This window comes from Bos javanicus, chromosome 4 (genome assembly GCF_032452875.1).
Source record: "Bos javanicus breed banteng chromosome 4, ARS-OSU_banteng_1.0, whole genome shotgun sequence".
Lineage (NCBI taxonomy): Eukaryota > Metazoa > Chordata > Mammalia > Artiodactyla > Bovidae > Bos > Bos javanicus.
The window spans coordinates 16,659,932-16,678,274 of NC_083871.1; the positions used below are offsets into that span (position 1 = coordinate 16,659,932).

General features: G+C 34.1%; 1 protein-coding gene across 4 annotated transcripts in view; it reads left to right on the forward strand.

Moving 5' to 3' along the window:
• Positions 1-18,343, forward strand: part of GLCCI1 (glucocorticoid induced 1) — a 107,255-nt gene that overhangs the window by 35,911 nt on the left and 53,001 nt on the right. For all 4 annotated transcript variants that reach the window (XM_061413536.1, XM_061413538.1, XM_061413537.1 and 1 more), the window contains exon 3: positions 17,423-17,509. In XM_061413536.1, the coding sequence (XP_061269520.1) occupies positions 17,423-17,509 (87 nt within the window). The remainder of the gene's footprint in view (positions 1-17,422; positions 17,510-18,343) is intronic.

The window sequence follows — 18,343 nt, forward strand, 5'->3', positions numbered from 1 at the left end:
ATACGAATGAATTTATAAAACAGAAACTGACTCAAAGACATAGAAAACAAACTAGTGATTACAAAAGAGGAGAGGGGGAGAGAGAGAAATTAGGACTTTGGGATTAACAGATACAAACTACTATGTATAACATAGATAAACACGGTCTTACTGTATACCACAGGGAACTATATTCAATATCTGTAGTAACCTATAAGGGAAAAGCATTGGAAAAAGAACACGTATGTATGTATGTGTGTATGGATCACTTTGCTGCACATGTGAAACTAATGCCATATTATAAATCAAACTATACTTCAATTAAAAAAAATGTAAGACCTGTTTTTCAAAAGCATCATTTGGCATTTTTTTCCTCTGTGTATTAGGTTCAAGCAACTAGTTGAAGAAAGTAAAAGACCCAATAATTGATGATATTCAACAAAGTTAAAAAAAAAAGATTAAGGACTTGAATATAAGATCTGAAGTCATTGAAATCCTAAAAGAAAACGTAGGTGGTAAGCTCCTTGACATGAGTCTTGGTGATGATTTTTTTGGATTTAAAACTTAAAATGAAGACAATAAAAGAAAAAATAAACAAGCAGAACAACATCAAACTAAAAAGCTTCTGCACATCACAGGAGGCCATAGACAAAATATAAGGCGGCCTACTAAATGGTCACAAAGAGCTGGACACAATTTAGCAACTGAACAACTAAATGGGAAAAAATATTTGCAAATTATATATCCTATAAAGGGTTTATATCCAAGATATATAAAGAACTCAGACAGCTCAATAGCAAAACAATCTAAAAAAACAGGCAGAAGCCCTGAATAGACATTCTTTCAAAGACGTACAGATGGCTACCAGACAAAGAAAAGATGCTCAATGTCACTAATCATCAGGGAAATGCAAATCAAATACACGATGAACTATCACCTCCTACTTCAAGAAAATCTGTTATCAGAAACACAAGAGATAACAAGTGTTGGTGAGAATGTAGAGAAAAGGGAATTCTTGTCCTGTTTGTAGGAATGTAAATTGGTGCAGTTACTACAGAAAACAGCATAGCGTTTCCTCAAAAAATTTAAAAATAGAACTACTATATGATTTAGCAGTTCAATTTCTGGGCATTTATCCAAAAGAAATGAAAACATTAGCTTGAAAAAAGCATAGGCACCCTCTTGTTCATTATGGAATTACTTAACCAAGATAGGGATGCAGTCTAACTGTCCGTTGATAGATGAATGGATCAAGAAAATGAATAGATAAAAAATACTATTATTCAGCCATAAAAAAGAAGGAAATCTTGCCATTTGTGACACCATGGATGGACCCTGAGGGTGTTATACTAAGTGAAATAAGTCAGATAAAGACAAATACTTTATCTTATCACTCATACATGGAATCAAAAACAAAAATCTACTATCTCCTAGATACAGAGAACAGATTGGTAGTTGCTAGGGTGGAGGGGGTTAGGGGTAGTTAAAATGGGTGAAGGGAGTCAGAAAGCACAAACTTCTAGTACTGAAGTCATGGGGATATAATTCACAGTATGGTATGTATACTTGACAATACTTCATTGTATATTTGAAAGTTGCTAAGAAAGAAAATCTTAAAAGGTCTCATCACAAGGAAAAAGCTTTCTGTAACTATGTATGGTGGCAGATTTCACTATTGTGGTGACCATTCAGCAATATATACAAATACTGAATTATGTTGTATACCCAAAACTAACATAATGTCATATGTCAGTTATACCTCAATTTAAAAAAAAGCTAGCGCACTCACTTTGACAAGACTAACATCAAACATACATGCATATGTTACTAATTGTTTTCTTTAAATCAAGAATGATTCATTAGGTGTGAAATGCCATTTCATCTTTGAAATGAAGGTTGTTTTAACTCATAACCTATAATTTGGTGAGTTTTTTAATACTTAATTGATCATAGTTACACTTCTGAAATGAATACTATTCATTTATGGAGTTGTTTAAAATATACAGTAGCAACTGAAGTGTTTAATATTTAACTATATTTGTTTCAATATTGAGAAATGAGGCCTGAAACTTTTTCTTTCTATAGTGTAATCCTTAGATTTCTGTGTTACATTTGCTTCATAAAAAAGATTTTGCGAGATTTCCTTTCTTTTCTGGCATGGTGTAAATTTCATCTCTGTTATCTGTTGCTTGAATCTGAAAGAATTTCCCCTGTGAAGCAGACTAGTATGTGTTTGGATTATAGCTCTTTAGTAAATCTCAGTTTATTCCATGGCTGTTAGTTTCTTTTGATTTCTGTCTCTTTTGTTCAGTTTTTTCATTTGTTTTCCTAGAATATAATCTAGTTCATCCAAATTTTCAAGTGTATTTTCATAGTTTCACAAAGTACTTTTCTATAATTCTTTCAACTTTTTGTTTATCTGCAGTTATTTCTCTGTTCTCATTTTTAATATTGTATATATTTGTGTTCGAGTAATTCAATTTACTAGGTTATATATTAAATTTTTTAAGGTGTTGAATTTATTTTCCTGTTTTTCTTTTTTTGAGTTCCTTGCCCTTTGACTTTGATTTGTTTTTGCCTTTCTTCTACCTTCCTGGCATATGCAGTGTTCTTTTTCTGGATTCTGAAGATTAATGCTTAATTTTTTTATTCATGATACTTACCGTTTAGTAATATAAGTGTTTTATGCATTTTATGCCAAGATTTACCTTCTGAGCTCAACTTTGGCTCGTATGTTTCCATTATTTGTATTTTCAAGAGATTATGCAATTTCAGTTTTGATATCCTGTTTAAAATATGAGAGTTTTTGTGTGCTTTGTTTTAAACTTCTAAATGGTCAAAGTTTCTTTTCCTAATAAAAATTCAATTTCTAGTTTTATTGCATTATAGTATAGACGAATAGGTTTTTGGAAACTTCACTGATTTTCCATGTGGCTTAATATATGATTTATTTTTTCTTACTTCTCTGTATTTGAAAATGAGGATACAGTCTTTTAGATAAAGAATTCATGACATATTGGCATGCGTGCTAAGTTGCTTCAGTTATGTCCGACTCTTTGCAGCCCTATGGACTATAGCCTGTTAGGCTCCTCTGTCCATGGGATTGTCCAGGCAAGAATACTAAAGTGGGTTGCCATGCACTCCACCAGGAGATCTTCCTGACCCAGGGATTGAACCCATGACCCTCTCATCACCTGCATTGGCAGGAGAGCTCTTTAGCACCTAGTGCCACCTGGGAATCCCTCATTACATATTAATTCAACCATATTAATTATATTACTCAATTTCCATATAGCCCCCTTTATGTCTGTCTGTTCTATCATGAGCTGGATGTTGTTAAAATTTTGTTGATTTCTGTTTCCAGTGGTCATTGCCTTAAAGATGATAATACAGATGTTTTAAAGATGTATATCTGTTATGTCTTTCTTATGGTTGATACTGTTTATTGTTACTGAATATTCAATGTCTTGATGAATATTTTTCCCTGAATATAACCTTTTTATGATATAAATTAACATTGTAAACTCATTTTCATTGGCCAGGAGCTGTGGTTTGGGAACCTGATAGCTTGGGTTTTTGTTGTTGTTAAAACTTAGAGTTGGAATTGTCTTTTTTGTGTATTTTTTAATTTTATTTTTAATTGGAGGATAACTGCTTTACAATTGAAAATTTTACAAAAATACGAAAAAGAAAGGTAAGAGGGCGACAGAGGATAAGATGGTTGGCTGACGTCACTGATTCAATGGACATGAACGTGGGCCATCTCCAGGAGATGGAGTAGGAGGCCTGGCATCCTCGGTCCGTGGGGTCATAGAGAGTTAGACGTGGCGTGGCAGCTGAACAGTAGCAGCAGTTGCTTTACAACGTTGTGTTGGTGTCTGCCGTACATCAGCGTGAACCAGCCACAGTTATACATGTGGTTCCTCCCTCTTGAACCTCTGCCCCACCACATCCCACCACATCCCACCCATCTAGGCTGTCACAGAGTACTATGACTAAGTACTATGACTTGATTTTGAATCTTGGCTCTAGCATTTTAGCTTTGTAATTTTGGGCAGATCACCACTTTGCCTGTTTCCTCATTTATTAATGGAGTATTCTACCTCACAGGATTGTTGTAAGGGTTAATTTGGGTTAATGAATTTAAATGCTAAGTAAAATGACTGGTGTATTAAGTGTCAATAAGTTAGTGTTGTTCAGTTGCTAAGTCATATCCAACTCTTTGCAGCCCCATGAACTTCAGGACACCAGGCTTCCCTGTCCTTCACTATCTCCTGGGGTTCACTCAGACTCATGTCCATTGAGACAGTGATACCATCCAACCATCTTATCCTCTGCTCCTCTTGTCCTCAATCCTTCCCAGCATCAGGATCTTTTCCAGTGAGTCTGCTCTTGGTGTCAGGTGGCCAGAGTATTGGAGCTTCAGCTTTAGTCCTTCCCATGAGTATTTGGGGTTGATATCTTTTAGGATTGACTAGTTTGATCTCCTTGCAGTCCAGGGGACTCTCAAGAGTCTTCTTTTCCAACACTACAATTTGAAAGCATCAGTTCTTTGGTGCTCAGCCTTCTTTATATTATAGTCCAACTCTCACATCCATACATGACTACTATAAAAACCATAGCTTTGACTATATGCACCCTTGTCAGCAAAGTGATGTCTCTCCTTTTTAATATGCTGTCTAGGTTTGTCATAGCTTTTCTTCCAAGAAGCAAACATCTTTTAATTTTGTGACTGCAGTCAATGTCTACATTGATTTTGGAGCCCAAGAAAATAAAATCTGTCACTGTTTCTACTTTTTCACCATCTATTTGCCATCAAGTGATGGGACCAGATACCATGGTTTTCGTTTCACTCTCCTCTCTCACCATCATCAAAGGCTCTTTAGTTCCTCTTGGCTTTCTGCCATTAGAGGGGTATTGTCTGCATATCTGAGGTTGTTGATATTTCTCCCGGCAATCTGGATTCCGGCTTGTGAGTCATCCAGCCTGCATTTCACATTACTTACATTTACTAGCAGAGGGAAAAAATAGGTGGATGTTTGGGTATTGGCCGTGGCACTCTTATTTCACAACTGGAAAGGGGAACTTCCAATAGCAATTTCTTCCTCCTTTTTTCCCTCCTGTTTTCCATGGTTTTTCTTTCAGTGTTTTTGTCATTTGTCTTTCTGGTCTGACAAATCTTGCTTATTGCTGGAAATAATTAGCTTTGAGCTATTTATATATTTTTTTGAGTCATCTGCCATATATCTATTTGTTAGGGAAAAATGACATGGTAAGCCTGACTTTTTTTTTTTAGCCTGATGGTTTTTAAATGTCTGATGGCCAGTTGAGGTGAGAGCAGCTTTTCCTTCTCTTCTTTGAATGCTGGTCTAGCCCCCTTATTCATCTTCTCTGCAAAGTTGGGATGAGAGGAAGATTTCAGAACTTCCCATTTATCTCTTGTATTCTTTGAAGGGTAAGAAATGGAATGGTTAGATTTTTAAATGAAATTCTGCATACTTCTTTCTTTTCTCCAGATTGATGTTTTTCTTTGATATTTTATTGTTTTTTATTTTCAAATTTCACAGTGTGAAACATTTAAACATGTCCAAAACGTATATAAGATAAACTTTTACTTTATTTTTCTTCATTTCATTAAGTTTGAGTGTATGGAGTTTCATGGTCTTATGCTAGCGTCTTTCACTAAAAGTCCTTTTTATACTTATTTTTAAGAAACAGATCTGGAGTAGGTACTAACTGTTGACTTGAGCCAACGTATGATAAAGTCAACAACTCAACTAAAATATATTAATTCTTTGCTGTTGAAAATACACATTTAAAACACTCTATCCTTTTCTTCCCTTTATGAAAGGAGTTTGGGTGGAGAGGACTTTAATCAAAGGAGTAGGTGATACATCTCAAATAGTAAATAGATATAAAAGAGAACTTTCAGTTTTACCACTCTGATCAGAAGCTCATTTCCTGACCAAAAGTCATACTTTGTACAGCTCTTTGGGTTTCCTGTGCCCTTGTTGAAGAGCTTGCTGTTGAAGTTTGTTTAAGAAGTGGTAGTTGTTGGAACAATTTTGGACAGGGGAAGCTTTTCTTGAAATGGAAGCAAGTCTAAAGATCTTGGCCTCTTAGATTGCATTCCAGGGATCTGAATTGTTAAGTTTTATGAAGCTGGTCCCCAACTGGCACTTGAGTAAGTTTATAAAGACTCTATCTTGTTCAGGATCTCCATTACTTTTTCTTTCAGCCATTAGGTAATTAAAAGATGATTTTTCTAATCCTAGAGTTGAACTGTCCACATGATAGGAGTCATGTTCCTAGTTGAGGGAGTAATATTTTTGGTTGCCAAAGGAATATACTCATATGTATTGATGAAAAATTTAAATACATAGCTAAAATACAGTATTTACTATTTTACTGAACAATATTTACTATTTTACTCATCAATTTCAAATACTACCACTAAAATTAACAGAAAACTCAAAGTTCTCCTTATGAATTTTTAAGAATGTATCCATTTAAATCAAAAGTAGAAGGTAAATAGCAAAGAGCTTCTCCATACTCCTGTTGCCCATGTACCAGTTTCTTCCCATTACCAGAAATGTTTAACAGTTAACAAATCAACTGATTTCCCTTTATCTCTCCCCTTACCTTTACCCCTAAACTAGCTCTAGGTAGAGTTGTGAAATAGGTCGTATTTATTTGAAACAACCTTCTTAGCCTGTCTTCTTGTCCTTTGTTGTCTGGTACATTGTTTCTCAACTTTTTATATCCTAAAATCCATCAATTCTCTATCAAAAATCCTATGATATTAGAAAGACATTTAAGAATGTCTTAAATGTTAAGAAGTGTTAAGAGTTAAGAATTTAAGAACTGGGTCATAGTTAAGGGTGTATGTAGTGTGGGAAAGCAGTATGCCTTTCAGGTTGTTAATAACTTGGCATACATTTTTGAATAAACGATTGGCATAAAATACATCATGTTTCCTGTAGGAAACATTAGTGTAAACCAAGTGAAAATAAGTTTTTATGCTGTTGAGATTCTTAAAGCTTTTGGGGGTAACACTAGTTGGTGAAGCACAGTAAGTGGGACGTAGCAGATGTTGATCAATGTTACCTGCCTTTGTACTGGAATCTATAGTATTTCATTCTTTAAATATAATAATACTGAATTGAGTGGACAGTATTACTAGTGTCAATAATTGATTGTGTAATTACGAACATTAAGCCTGGATTGGTCAGAAATGGCGTAGAAATGGTGCAACTAACTCCAGGGCATGCTCAGACTCACAAACTCAGTAAGCAGTTCGTGGTAGGTCAGGATTCATTCAGTCAGAAGTAGCTTTTGTTTTCTCTTGTGCAGTCTTACAAGTAAGAAATGGTATTTCAGATTTATAGGTCCAGGTATGGGAGAGTAGACTTTTATTGCTACAGAAACTCCTGCTTCCTTTCTCATTACTAATGTATTCCGTTGATGATATTCATGTCATCATCGGTTGAGCACTATTAGCTTTTATGACTTCAGAATGGTATGGAAATATTTTTGGCAGGTATCTAGTCAGTATTAGTATTTCTGATATATCTTGTCAGTCACCTGTGTTGCTGATTTTCTGTCAAGTATAAGAGATTAAAAAACATTAAAAGATACTAAAAAGCAATAAAAGTTATTTATCTCTTGGATAATACTGAGGCACTTATAGACAAGTATGTTTGTCAAATATATATATTTTTAAGTGTTTGGAAATACTACTTTTAAAAAAGTAAAATTGCTCTCGTTATTTACAAGTGGAATTAGTTTTTTGAAACTCAGCAACCAAAGCAAATTGCAACTGAAAAAATTGCAACAGTAAAGAATGAATGTTTTAGTAATGCTCTCTAAAAACTGAAAATTAGTTGGCTTTAAATTTATCCACAATAATAGTAATAAAACTTGTCACAATGCGTATTATTAAGTATAAATACCAAATAATAAGTTAAAATATTCTTTATAATTTTAATTCTTCATATGACTGTCTCCTTTTGGTTAAAGCAGAAACCGGTTGTTTATCAAGAGTCTATTTAGTAACTGTTTCTGTAAGAAGTCAGAGATTAGCATTTTTGATATATAGTTTACTTTGTTACATTATTTCCTTTGTTAAATGTTCTTGCAATGATTTGAGAAATGTTCTTGCAATGATTTGAGAAACCTGACTGGATAGAATACTAATGTATTCCTCCTACCCTTTTCTATGACATTACTAGTGCCTCAGTGTGATTTGAAACTTGGCAAGAAGAGTATGATAGAAAATACTAATTATTTTTGAGAAAATACAAGCAATGCTTGGGACTTTCAGGTTTAGCAATACAGGGCTTTTTTAAAATTGAAAAATGAGATTGATTTATAATTTCCTCTTTTACATAATTATTTTTAATAACGTTTTATTGAAGTATAATTTATATACCATACAGTTCATCTATTTAGAGTGTACAATATATGGTTCTTAATATATTCAGAGTTGTGCAAACATTGCCATAATCAATTTTAGAACATTCCATCCAGTGAGAAAAAACACTGTGCCCATTAGCAGTGCCTCACTGTCTGGCCCCAGCCTTCCTTCCCTTAGCCACACACAGCACCGAGTCGTCTCCTTCCTCCCTCTGTGTGTGTGCGTGTTCTGAACATTGCATATCAGTGCATGCATGCATGCTCTGTTGCTTCAGTCAGTAGCCTCATACAATTTGTAGCCTTTGGTTTCTGGCGTTTTTTATTTAGTATAGTATTTTTAAGTTTCATCCATGCAGTAGCACAGTTATCAGCACTTCATTCCTTTGTATTGCCAAATAATGTTCATGGAATGGACATGCTACAGTTTATTTGTACATTCTTGAGTTGGTGAACTGCTTCGAACATTTGCATACAAGATTTTATGTTTACATATGTTTTCATTTCTCTAGGAATTGCTGGAGCATATGGAAGCTCTATGTTAAACTTTTTCAGGAAAACATTTTTATAGATATTTTTTTCCTCCATATAATTAAAGTATAACATGAAAGACATCCAAACTGAATTACAATTTCCTGTCAATATTCTCATCAATAACTTTCCACTAATATTTCTGGGTGTTGGACATTTCACTTATCTTCAGTTTTCAGTTACTCTAAACACCTAAATATTTTGGCTTTTCTAAAGTCTCCAACTCCATTCCCACAGCCAGTGATAAACTATGTACTGGCACTTGCAGTTGTGAGAGAACCCCAACCTATTAGTCAGAGGGACCTCTGTGTGGTGAAAAATATTTTATGGTGATGTATACTAACATCTTTACTTAACATGTAATGTGTCTTCCAAGATAGATTTGAGGTTTGCATCTAAAGTTAGAATTTCTATAAATTCTGTGTTTGACTTTCTCAGAATATACATCCACACTTACAAATTCTATAACACAGCTCTCTTATTTTTTTTAAATCCTACTTCTAATTTTGAAACAGTAGTCACTGCAGAAGATTTGGAAAATACCCAAAATCTCAAAATAAGCTACTTATAATTCTACTATCCAGATAGCTGTTTCTAACATTTTGATGTATACGCTCTTATATTTTGATTATTTACATTTAGAAAAAAATTTAAATTGCAGACCATTTAAACAATAGAGTTCAAAAAATAGAGAGTTCAGATGATATTGCAGGTAGTGTTTTATAACCTATTTAATAAATCATAACATTTTATGTCATTAAGTATTATTTTAAGTCTCTTTTTTAAAATCTTGATTTTTCTCAGTTGAAAAAAAGAATTTATAATTATCTAGAATTCTTACATATTTATATTTCGAAATATCTCTTTAAAGTCTTTTTCTCTTTGTGTGTATTTGGTTACTAAAGTGGGATTACAGTCTGTATAGTGTGTTTTCTTGTATTGTAAGACTGTTCCACAATTTTTCTTTTCTCTGTTTGTAGACATTTATTTCCACTGCTTCTCTTGGTGTGCATTTCAGATTAGTTTTTAAAGGTACATTTACTATGAATATTCTTAAGATTTTGGGCACATTTATGATTGCTTTTATTCAAATTAACATTTCTTACAGATCAGGCAAATACTTTTATCATGTATAACATAGGTGTAATAGTTGATTTCTATGGTATTTCCTGTTTTTAAAAATTGCAATCCAGAGATATACCACCAACACCTCCATCATCTTAAGAACTTGAAACAGAAATATAACTTAACTCTTCTGAATAAGTTCCCTGGCTAATAATCTAGAAAATCACAAACCATTACTACACAGGCTTTTATTCAGGTGTGTGTGGAACACTTTTAAGCCTAAATATACATGGATTTTATACATTTTTGTAATCTAACAGAATGAGCACATAACTTAGTATGTAGCTGGAGCATGATGAAATAATCTGAGTGTGTAACTGCTCTCACTGAATTCCTAAAGCTCTTGTTTTTAGCCAGACTCTTCCTTTTGTACACTTCTTAACTAGTGAAGAGACTATTTATGTTTATATTTGGTTATAAAACTATATAAACTTATATACAGTTACTGGGAAAGTGAACCATAATATTATAGTCACAGTCTTTTTGTGCTGTATTTTTTAATGCTTCATCAGGATAGTCTTTTCAAAGTTTTTAAAAAGTTAAAAAAATTTATTAGTCAAAAGAAAACCAAATCTCTCAAAGACATATTTATGAAGAATGAGAGGTTTGTCATTTTCTATTTTAAAAACTTTTCTGTACCTTAAAATCAGATTATAATCTTAATTATTAATTTAATATCATTGATTTTTCAAGTAATTCCATTTCTTTTCTTGTCAGGTTTATTAGTACCATAATGTTAAGTATCATCTATTTAAGTAAAGTAAAAACAATTAGCAGTTAGTAATCATATTTCTGTAATACACTATAAACTATAGTAAATTTTTAAGACTAAATTTAAACCACACAAAAAATACAGATTTTAAAGTTTTACATAGGACTTAAAGTAAGTTTTAAGTAAGATTAAGAGAATTTTCTGAAGTGATTCGCTTTTTCTTTTTTTTTTTTGGTGAGATTTTTGGAACTGACTCTAGGCTCTTGCATATTGAAAAAGAATATTTTCACATGTGTATACCTGTGGCAGATTCATTTTGATATTTGGCAAAACTAATACAATTATGTAAAGTTTAAAAATAAAATAAAGTAAAAAAAAAACAAAAAAAAAGTGAAAAAAAAAAAGAAAAAGAATATTTTGCTAGAAGTTAGTTTGATCCGTTTTGAAGTTGAGAAAGCAGGAAAGTATATTCACCCTTGATAGTCTGTGAATACAGATATGAATAGCAAAAGTACCCATTGTTCATATCTAATAAAAGACCCTTATCCAAAATATGCAAACACCTTTTAAAACTCAGCAAGAAGAAAACAAACTAGCTGATTAAAAAATGGGCCAAAGACCTTAACAGACAGGTCACTAAGGAAGATGTGCACACTGTGAACAAGCATATGAAAAGGTGTTCCACAGTATAGGTTATTAGGGAAATGCCAGTTAAAATGAGGTACTCCACACTGATATCTACTAGAATGGTCAAAACCCAGTACTAAGAGCACCAGATGCTGAGCAGAATGCAGAGCAACAGGAACTGTCATATGTTGTTGGTGGAAATAAAAGAAGTGGTACATCCACTTTGGAAGATGTTTGGCAGTATCTTACAAAACTAAATATACTCTTAGCTTATAGGCCAGCATTCATGTTCCTTGGTATTTACCCAAAGAAGTTGAAAACTTAGAAAAACCTGCATACAGATGTTTACAGCAGCTTTATTCATAATTGCCAAACTTGGAAGCAACCAAAATATCCTTCAGTAGGTGAATGAATGAATGAACTAGATCCCACGTGCCACAACTAAGAGTTCGCATGCCGCAATTAAATACCCCACGTGCTGCAATGAAGATCGAAGATCCTGCGTGTTGTAACTAAGACCTGACGCAGCCAAGAAATATTTTTTTAAAACAGCATGGAGGAACCTTTAATGTATATTACTAAGTGAAAGAAGTAACTCTGAAAAGGCAACCTACTATATGATTCTAACTACCTGACATTCTGGAAAAGGCAAAACAGTGGAAAGAGTAAAAAGATCAATGGTTGTCAGGGGTTTGGAGATGGGGAGGAATTAATAGAGCACAGAGGATTTTTAGGGCAGTGAAAATAACTCTGTATGTATGGAGAAGGCAATGGCACCCCACTCCAGTACTCTTGCCTGGAAAATCCCATGGATGGAAGAGCCTGGTGGGCTACAGTTCCTGGGGTCACAAAGAGTAGGACACGACTGAGTGACTTCACTTTCACTTTTCACTTTCATGCATTGGAGAAGGAAATGGCAGCTCACTCCAGTGTTCTTACCTGGAGAATCCCAGGGACAGGGGAGCCTGGTGGGCTGCCATCTATGGGGTTGCACAGAGTCGGACACGACTGACGCGACTTAGCAGCAGCAGCATGGTACTATAATGATGGATACGTGTCATTATACATTTTTCCAAACCCATAGAACGCACATCACCAAGAGTGAACTCTAAATGTAAACTATGGACTCTGGGTAATAATGATGTGTCAGTGTGGGTTCATCAGTTATAACAAATGTCCCACTCTGTAGGGATAGCTGTGCATTTGTGGAGGTGAAGGGTATATAGAAAATCTCTGTAATGTCTCTCAGTCTGTCTATTAGCCTAAAACTGGTCTTTAAAAATAGTCTTAAATACAAATGTGTAGTCCTGTGCAGTAGGATTATTTTTTGTTTATTTCACTCAGAGAAGCAGCATTCATCACACAGGAAACCAAGATAGTAGACTGGCTAAGGGGGTCCTTAAAGCTTCATGGGCTGGACTTTGTGTGATTCTGAGAGGTAAAATTTTAAAATGGCCTCTTCCACCTATAGGTATCCTTTTGATGTAGAGGGGATTTTTTTTTTTTTTTTTTTGCCAACCAAGGTTCATTTTCTCTCCCCTAGTAGTTTAAGTGGAGGCAGCTAGAAAGGAAGAATCCTCGTAAGTATGTGGGCTGAAAAGCAAGCTGTTATATATAATACCACTCATTGAGGATTATATTTCTTTTGTTTCTTTCCAGGTTGCCTGGAAATGTTAGTAAGTGTAAAATAAGTGTTCTAGGATCATATAAGTAAGAGAGAGTATGTGAAAATGAAAGTTATTCAGTTGTGTCTGACTCTTTGTGACCCCATGGATATACAGTCCATGGAATTCTCCAGACCAGAATACTGAAGTGGGTAGCCATTCCCTTCTCCAAGGGATCTTCCCAACCTAGGGATTGAACCCAGGTCTCCCACATTGCAGGCAGAATCTTTACCAGCTGAGCCACCAGGGAAGCCCAACTGGGGTGGGTAGCCTATCCCTTCTCCTGTGGATCTTCCCAACCCAGGAATCAAACCCAGGGGTCTCCTGCATCGCAGGCGGATTCTTTACCGGCTGAGCTACAAAGGAAGCCCGTAAGAGAGAGTAAGTAAAGCAGGTTTAAAAAAAAAGTTATTTGTGTATGTGTGTTTGTGTATTTGAGTTTTGAAATGCTAATTGCATTGTTACACTGAATAGACAGATATAGTATATAATATTTCCCAAATTTGTTTGACCATGGGATTCTTCTTTCATAAGTTTTTTACTAAAATCCAGGACATAAGTAGGACAGTTCATAAAATTCTACTCTAGATTAATGGACGGAATAACAGGCCAGTTGGAAAAGAATCTCTTGCTGGCATGAAAGCAAATACCTTTTGCTACTTTGTGTTGTTTTCCTAATTCAAATGGTAAAATACTTCTCATGTACTCAGTCTTAACAAATTAGATACAAATTAACTCATCCTCTGTGGCTTCAGAAGCATAATTATAGATTAGAAGACCAAGTGGCCATCTTTGGTTTTGGTTTGATTTGAATAACTTGTTAAAAATCAATGATTTTTAAAACACTGCACTCAACAGAACTTTCTGCAGTGGTAGAAATGTGCTATATCTGTGCTGTTCTGTATGGCAGTCAGTAGCTACATGTGGTTATTAAGCATGTAAAATGTGCTAGTGAGGCCAAGGAACTGAATTTTCTGTTTTATTTTTGTTAATTTAAATTATTACATGTGGCTAGTAGCTTCTGTTTTGGACAGTGCAGTCTTTAGAATATATTTGTATATATGTGCAATTAAAATGAAATAATTCTTTTTTGGAAAAGCTGAAACTGATGAATATACTTAAATAATTTATATTCATGTCATTTTATAGCCACATGATTGAAAGAATTCTCCCAGTGGTTTTGTACTTAAAAAAAAAAAAACTATGTAATTTACTAGATAGATTTCAGGACCATAAATATTTTTTTTTTTCATAAATATTTTTTTACAGTTATTTTTTATGTATTTCTTTTGTATAAGCAGTACTACATTCCAAATGATCAAAAGGGTTTCACATTCAGTTTGAAGAAAAGAATGACAATAGGAAGGAAGAAGGTACCCTCAGATGAGACCCCAGATTTAGTTTCATTTGCCATTGGTGTGCTGGCCAGAACTGAGGCATCTGCAGAATTTTTCCGGTTATTGATTTATCTCTAAGTTGGAGATACAGTTTATATAAATATCCTTTGAAAAAATTAGAGCTTACAAAATGAAAATAGTGTTATAAATGTTATTGTTAAATAATTATGGAACATATCAGAAATTTGACTCATTTTCTGCAAATATACTTTTGAGTTTTAAACATTGATCCTTAGTCATTTGATATCATCTGATTTTGGGTTAGAATAATGCCTGTGTTTGGTAGAAAGGCAAAAGTATTAAGGCATGTAGATTCTCAAAAGAAAAGTTTGACTAAAACTATCATAATTGAATAATTTTAGAATAAATTGTTAAAGATATAACTACTTAGGGATTAATTTCAGAGTAGTTTTTCTTATCTAACACTGAGATTAGGAAATTTTAATAACCAGTTATTTGCAAGCAGCTTATTTAATATATTAATAATACCTCTTTGCACATGCCAGCTGAATAAAATATTTTACTCAATAATATGCCTAAATAGTTTCACTTTAGTATTGAACTCTTAAAGCAGTTTATATGTATTTTTATTCAACTAGCATTCAGTTGTTACTGGTTTTATTTTGGAGTATCATTACTTTTTTTTTTTTTTGGAGTATCGTTACTTTTAAGAGCTGGTAATTATTTAAAAAGTTGTCCACAAGCATTTTGAATTGTATAGAACTGATGGCTTCCTCATAAGAAGTTGTGCATTATGTAGAGTCACAGATGTAGCCTCAATATAAATCATGAATTTTAGGTACATAATAAAAAATAATTTTAAAGCTATATATATTTATATTTATGTGTGATAATCAATGCCTTTTGTCTGTCTTAAAATAGTGGTTTTAATGTTCCCTAAGTTGCAAAAATCTTCTCATATATTAAAGATGATAGTTTTACTATTTTTCATTTTTAATACAACCAGTAAACGACCTTACTATGTGGCAATTAATGTTTTATGGTATATTTGGATGAAGTGTGTATTATGGATTAAATCACTCAAAATGTTGTTTTAGGTAAAAGCAATTCTGTTTACTGACATGTAGCTCAGTTTCTTTTTGTTTTTTAAGATGCACTACTTTAAATTATAGTCAGTTTACAAAGGATTAATTTCCAGAGTAAACAAGCAGCTTACACAGCTCAATACCAGAAAAACAAACAACCCAATCAAAAAGTGGGAAAAAGACCTAAACAGACATTTTTCCAAAGAAGACATACAGGTGGCTAACAAACACATGAAAAGATGCTCAACATCTCTCATTATTAGAGAAATGCAAATCAAAACCACAATGAGATATCACCTCACACCAGTCAGGATGGCCATCATCAAAAAGTCTACAAACAATAAATGTTGAAGAAGATGTGGAGAAAAGGGAACCCTCTTGCACTGGTGGTGGGAATTTAAATTGATACAGCCGCTATGGAAGACTTAAAAAACTAGGAGATTGCTTTAAAAGCTAGGAATAAAAGCACCATATGACCCAGCAATCCCACTCCTAGGCATATACCCTGAGGAAACCAAAATTGAAAAAGACACATGTACCCCAATGTTCACTGCAGCACTATTTACAATAACTGGAACATGGAAGCAACCTAGGTGTCCACCAACAGATGAATAGATAGAGAGCTGTGGTACATATACACATGGAATATTACTCAGCCATAAAAAGGAGCACATCTGAGTCAGTTCTAATGAGGTGGATGAACCTAGAGCCTATATAACAGAGTGTAGTAAGTCAGAAGGAGAAAGATACATATCATATACTAATGCATATATATGGAATCTAGAAAGATGGTACCAAAGGATTTATTTACAGGGCAGCAGTGCAGAAGCAGACATAGAGAACAGACTTATGGACACAGGGGTTGGGGAGGAGGGAAAAGGCAAAATGTATGGAGAAAGTAACATGGAAACTTACATTTTGGTATGTAAAATAGATAGCCATCGGGAATTTACTGTATGACTCGGGGAACTCAAACAGGGGCTGTGGTAACAACAACCTAGAGGGGTGGGATGGGGAGGGAGGTGGTAGGGAGGCGACATACGTATGCCTATGGCTGATTCATGTTGATACGTGGCAGAAAATAACAAAATTCTGTAAAGCAATTATTCTTAGCAAAAACAAGAGCAAATATTATAGTCAATTTAGCCTAATCTTTTCCTATTTTTATAACAACATTTTTATATAAACATGCTTGATGTTTTTCAAAAAACAGTACTACCTATCAATAGATATTTGACATAGAAGTAATCTGTAAGCCCACTGCTTCTAAACACATTCTGTTGATTTTACTTCTATTTTATGTAATAAAAATACCATTTCATAATTAGCTTGCCTTTTCTCTTTAAAAAAAATACCAATATGCATATTTCACAGTTCTCTTTGAATTTGATAACTTTAAGTTATTGCTGCTGCTGCTGCTGCTGCTAAGTCGCTTCAGTCATGTCCGACTCTGTGCGACCCCATAGATGGCAGCCCACGAGGCTCCCATCCCTGGGATTCTCCAGGCAAGAACACTGGAGTGGGTTGCCATTTCCTTCTCCAATGCATGAAAGTGAAAAGTGAAAGTGAAGTCACTCAGTCGTGTCCGACTCTTAGCGACCCCGTGGACTGCAGCCTACCAGGCTCCTCCGTCCATGGGATTTTCCAGGCAAGAGTACTGGAGTGGGTTGCCAGTGCCTTCTCCGTTAAGTTATTAATGTTGATGTAAAAAGTCAAATGTTTTGAGTAACATTACTCAGAGACATCTTAGATTGACTGTATCTAAGTTAGAATAATAAACATTTCACAGGGTCATGAAAGTCCTAGCTTTTAAGGTTTTTAGTATTTAGTATAACCCCATAATTGATATGTGCTAATATGTTTGAGTTGCTATGAGATTAAGGAGTAGAGACAAAATTCCTCATTTTTTATTTGTTTCTTTTTTTAAAGACACCTAGTTGTTGGGCAGAAGAAGGTGCAGAAAAGAGATCACATCAGCGTTCTGCATCATGGGGGAGTGCTGATCAACTGAAAGAGGTAAGTTACTTCTGTTTCCAGTCTGTAACGTGCTCTGGTCCTAGCAAATTCTTAACTATTTCCTGAATATAATGATACTTCCTGTATTTATGATAAACTTACCTCTTTCAGAGTTTTAAGGGTTGCTTTCCACTTTTTGGTGAATAATTCTGAGTTTACATCATTTGTGCCCTTCATATTTTTATGAATATTTCTTATGTACTCACTGAGATTTTTTTGCCTTTCCAGAATGAAGTCTGATTTTATGTAATTTTATCTTGTTCATTTTAGTTATTTTTTTCCCCATTTCAGCGTTCTTGTTCTTGAATCACAGCAACTAGAACTATAGATCACAGTTTTTACAAAGGCACGATAAAGTTAGAGAAACTTAAAGTTGAAAGATCACCTAGTCCATCTCCTATATAAATACTTGTATACTTATAGTTGATTCACACTGTTGTACTCCAGAGACCAACACAACCTTGTAAAGCAATTATCCTCCAATCAAAAATAAAAAAGAACAAAGCACTCCTTAGAAAATGTTCATCTGGTCTATTATAGTCATTCTCAGTGAAAAAGCTCATCACTTTGCAAGGGAACCAAACCAGTTCAGTTGTTGCAGCTTAAGTTGTTAACTAGTTTATTTTGTATATTGAACTTAAAATTATACCCCTAAGTTTTGACTCTGCCCTCTGCATCAATATTGAAAAAGTATAATTTAAATATTTGAAAGGCTTGCAGTATGTCATTTTCCTCCAGGATAAACATTGACATTTCTCTCAAGTACATTTCATATGATAGTTTCCATACCTCTTAGTATCATTTTCTTATACTTTAGGTATCAGTATTTCTCAT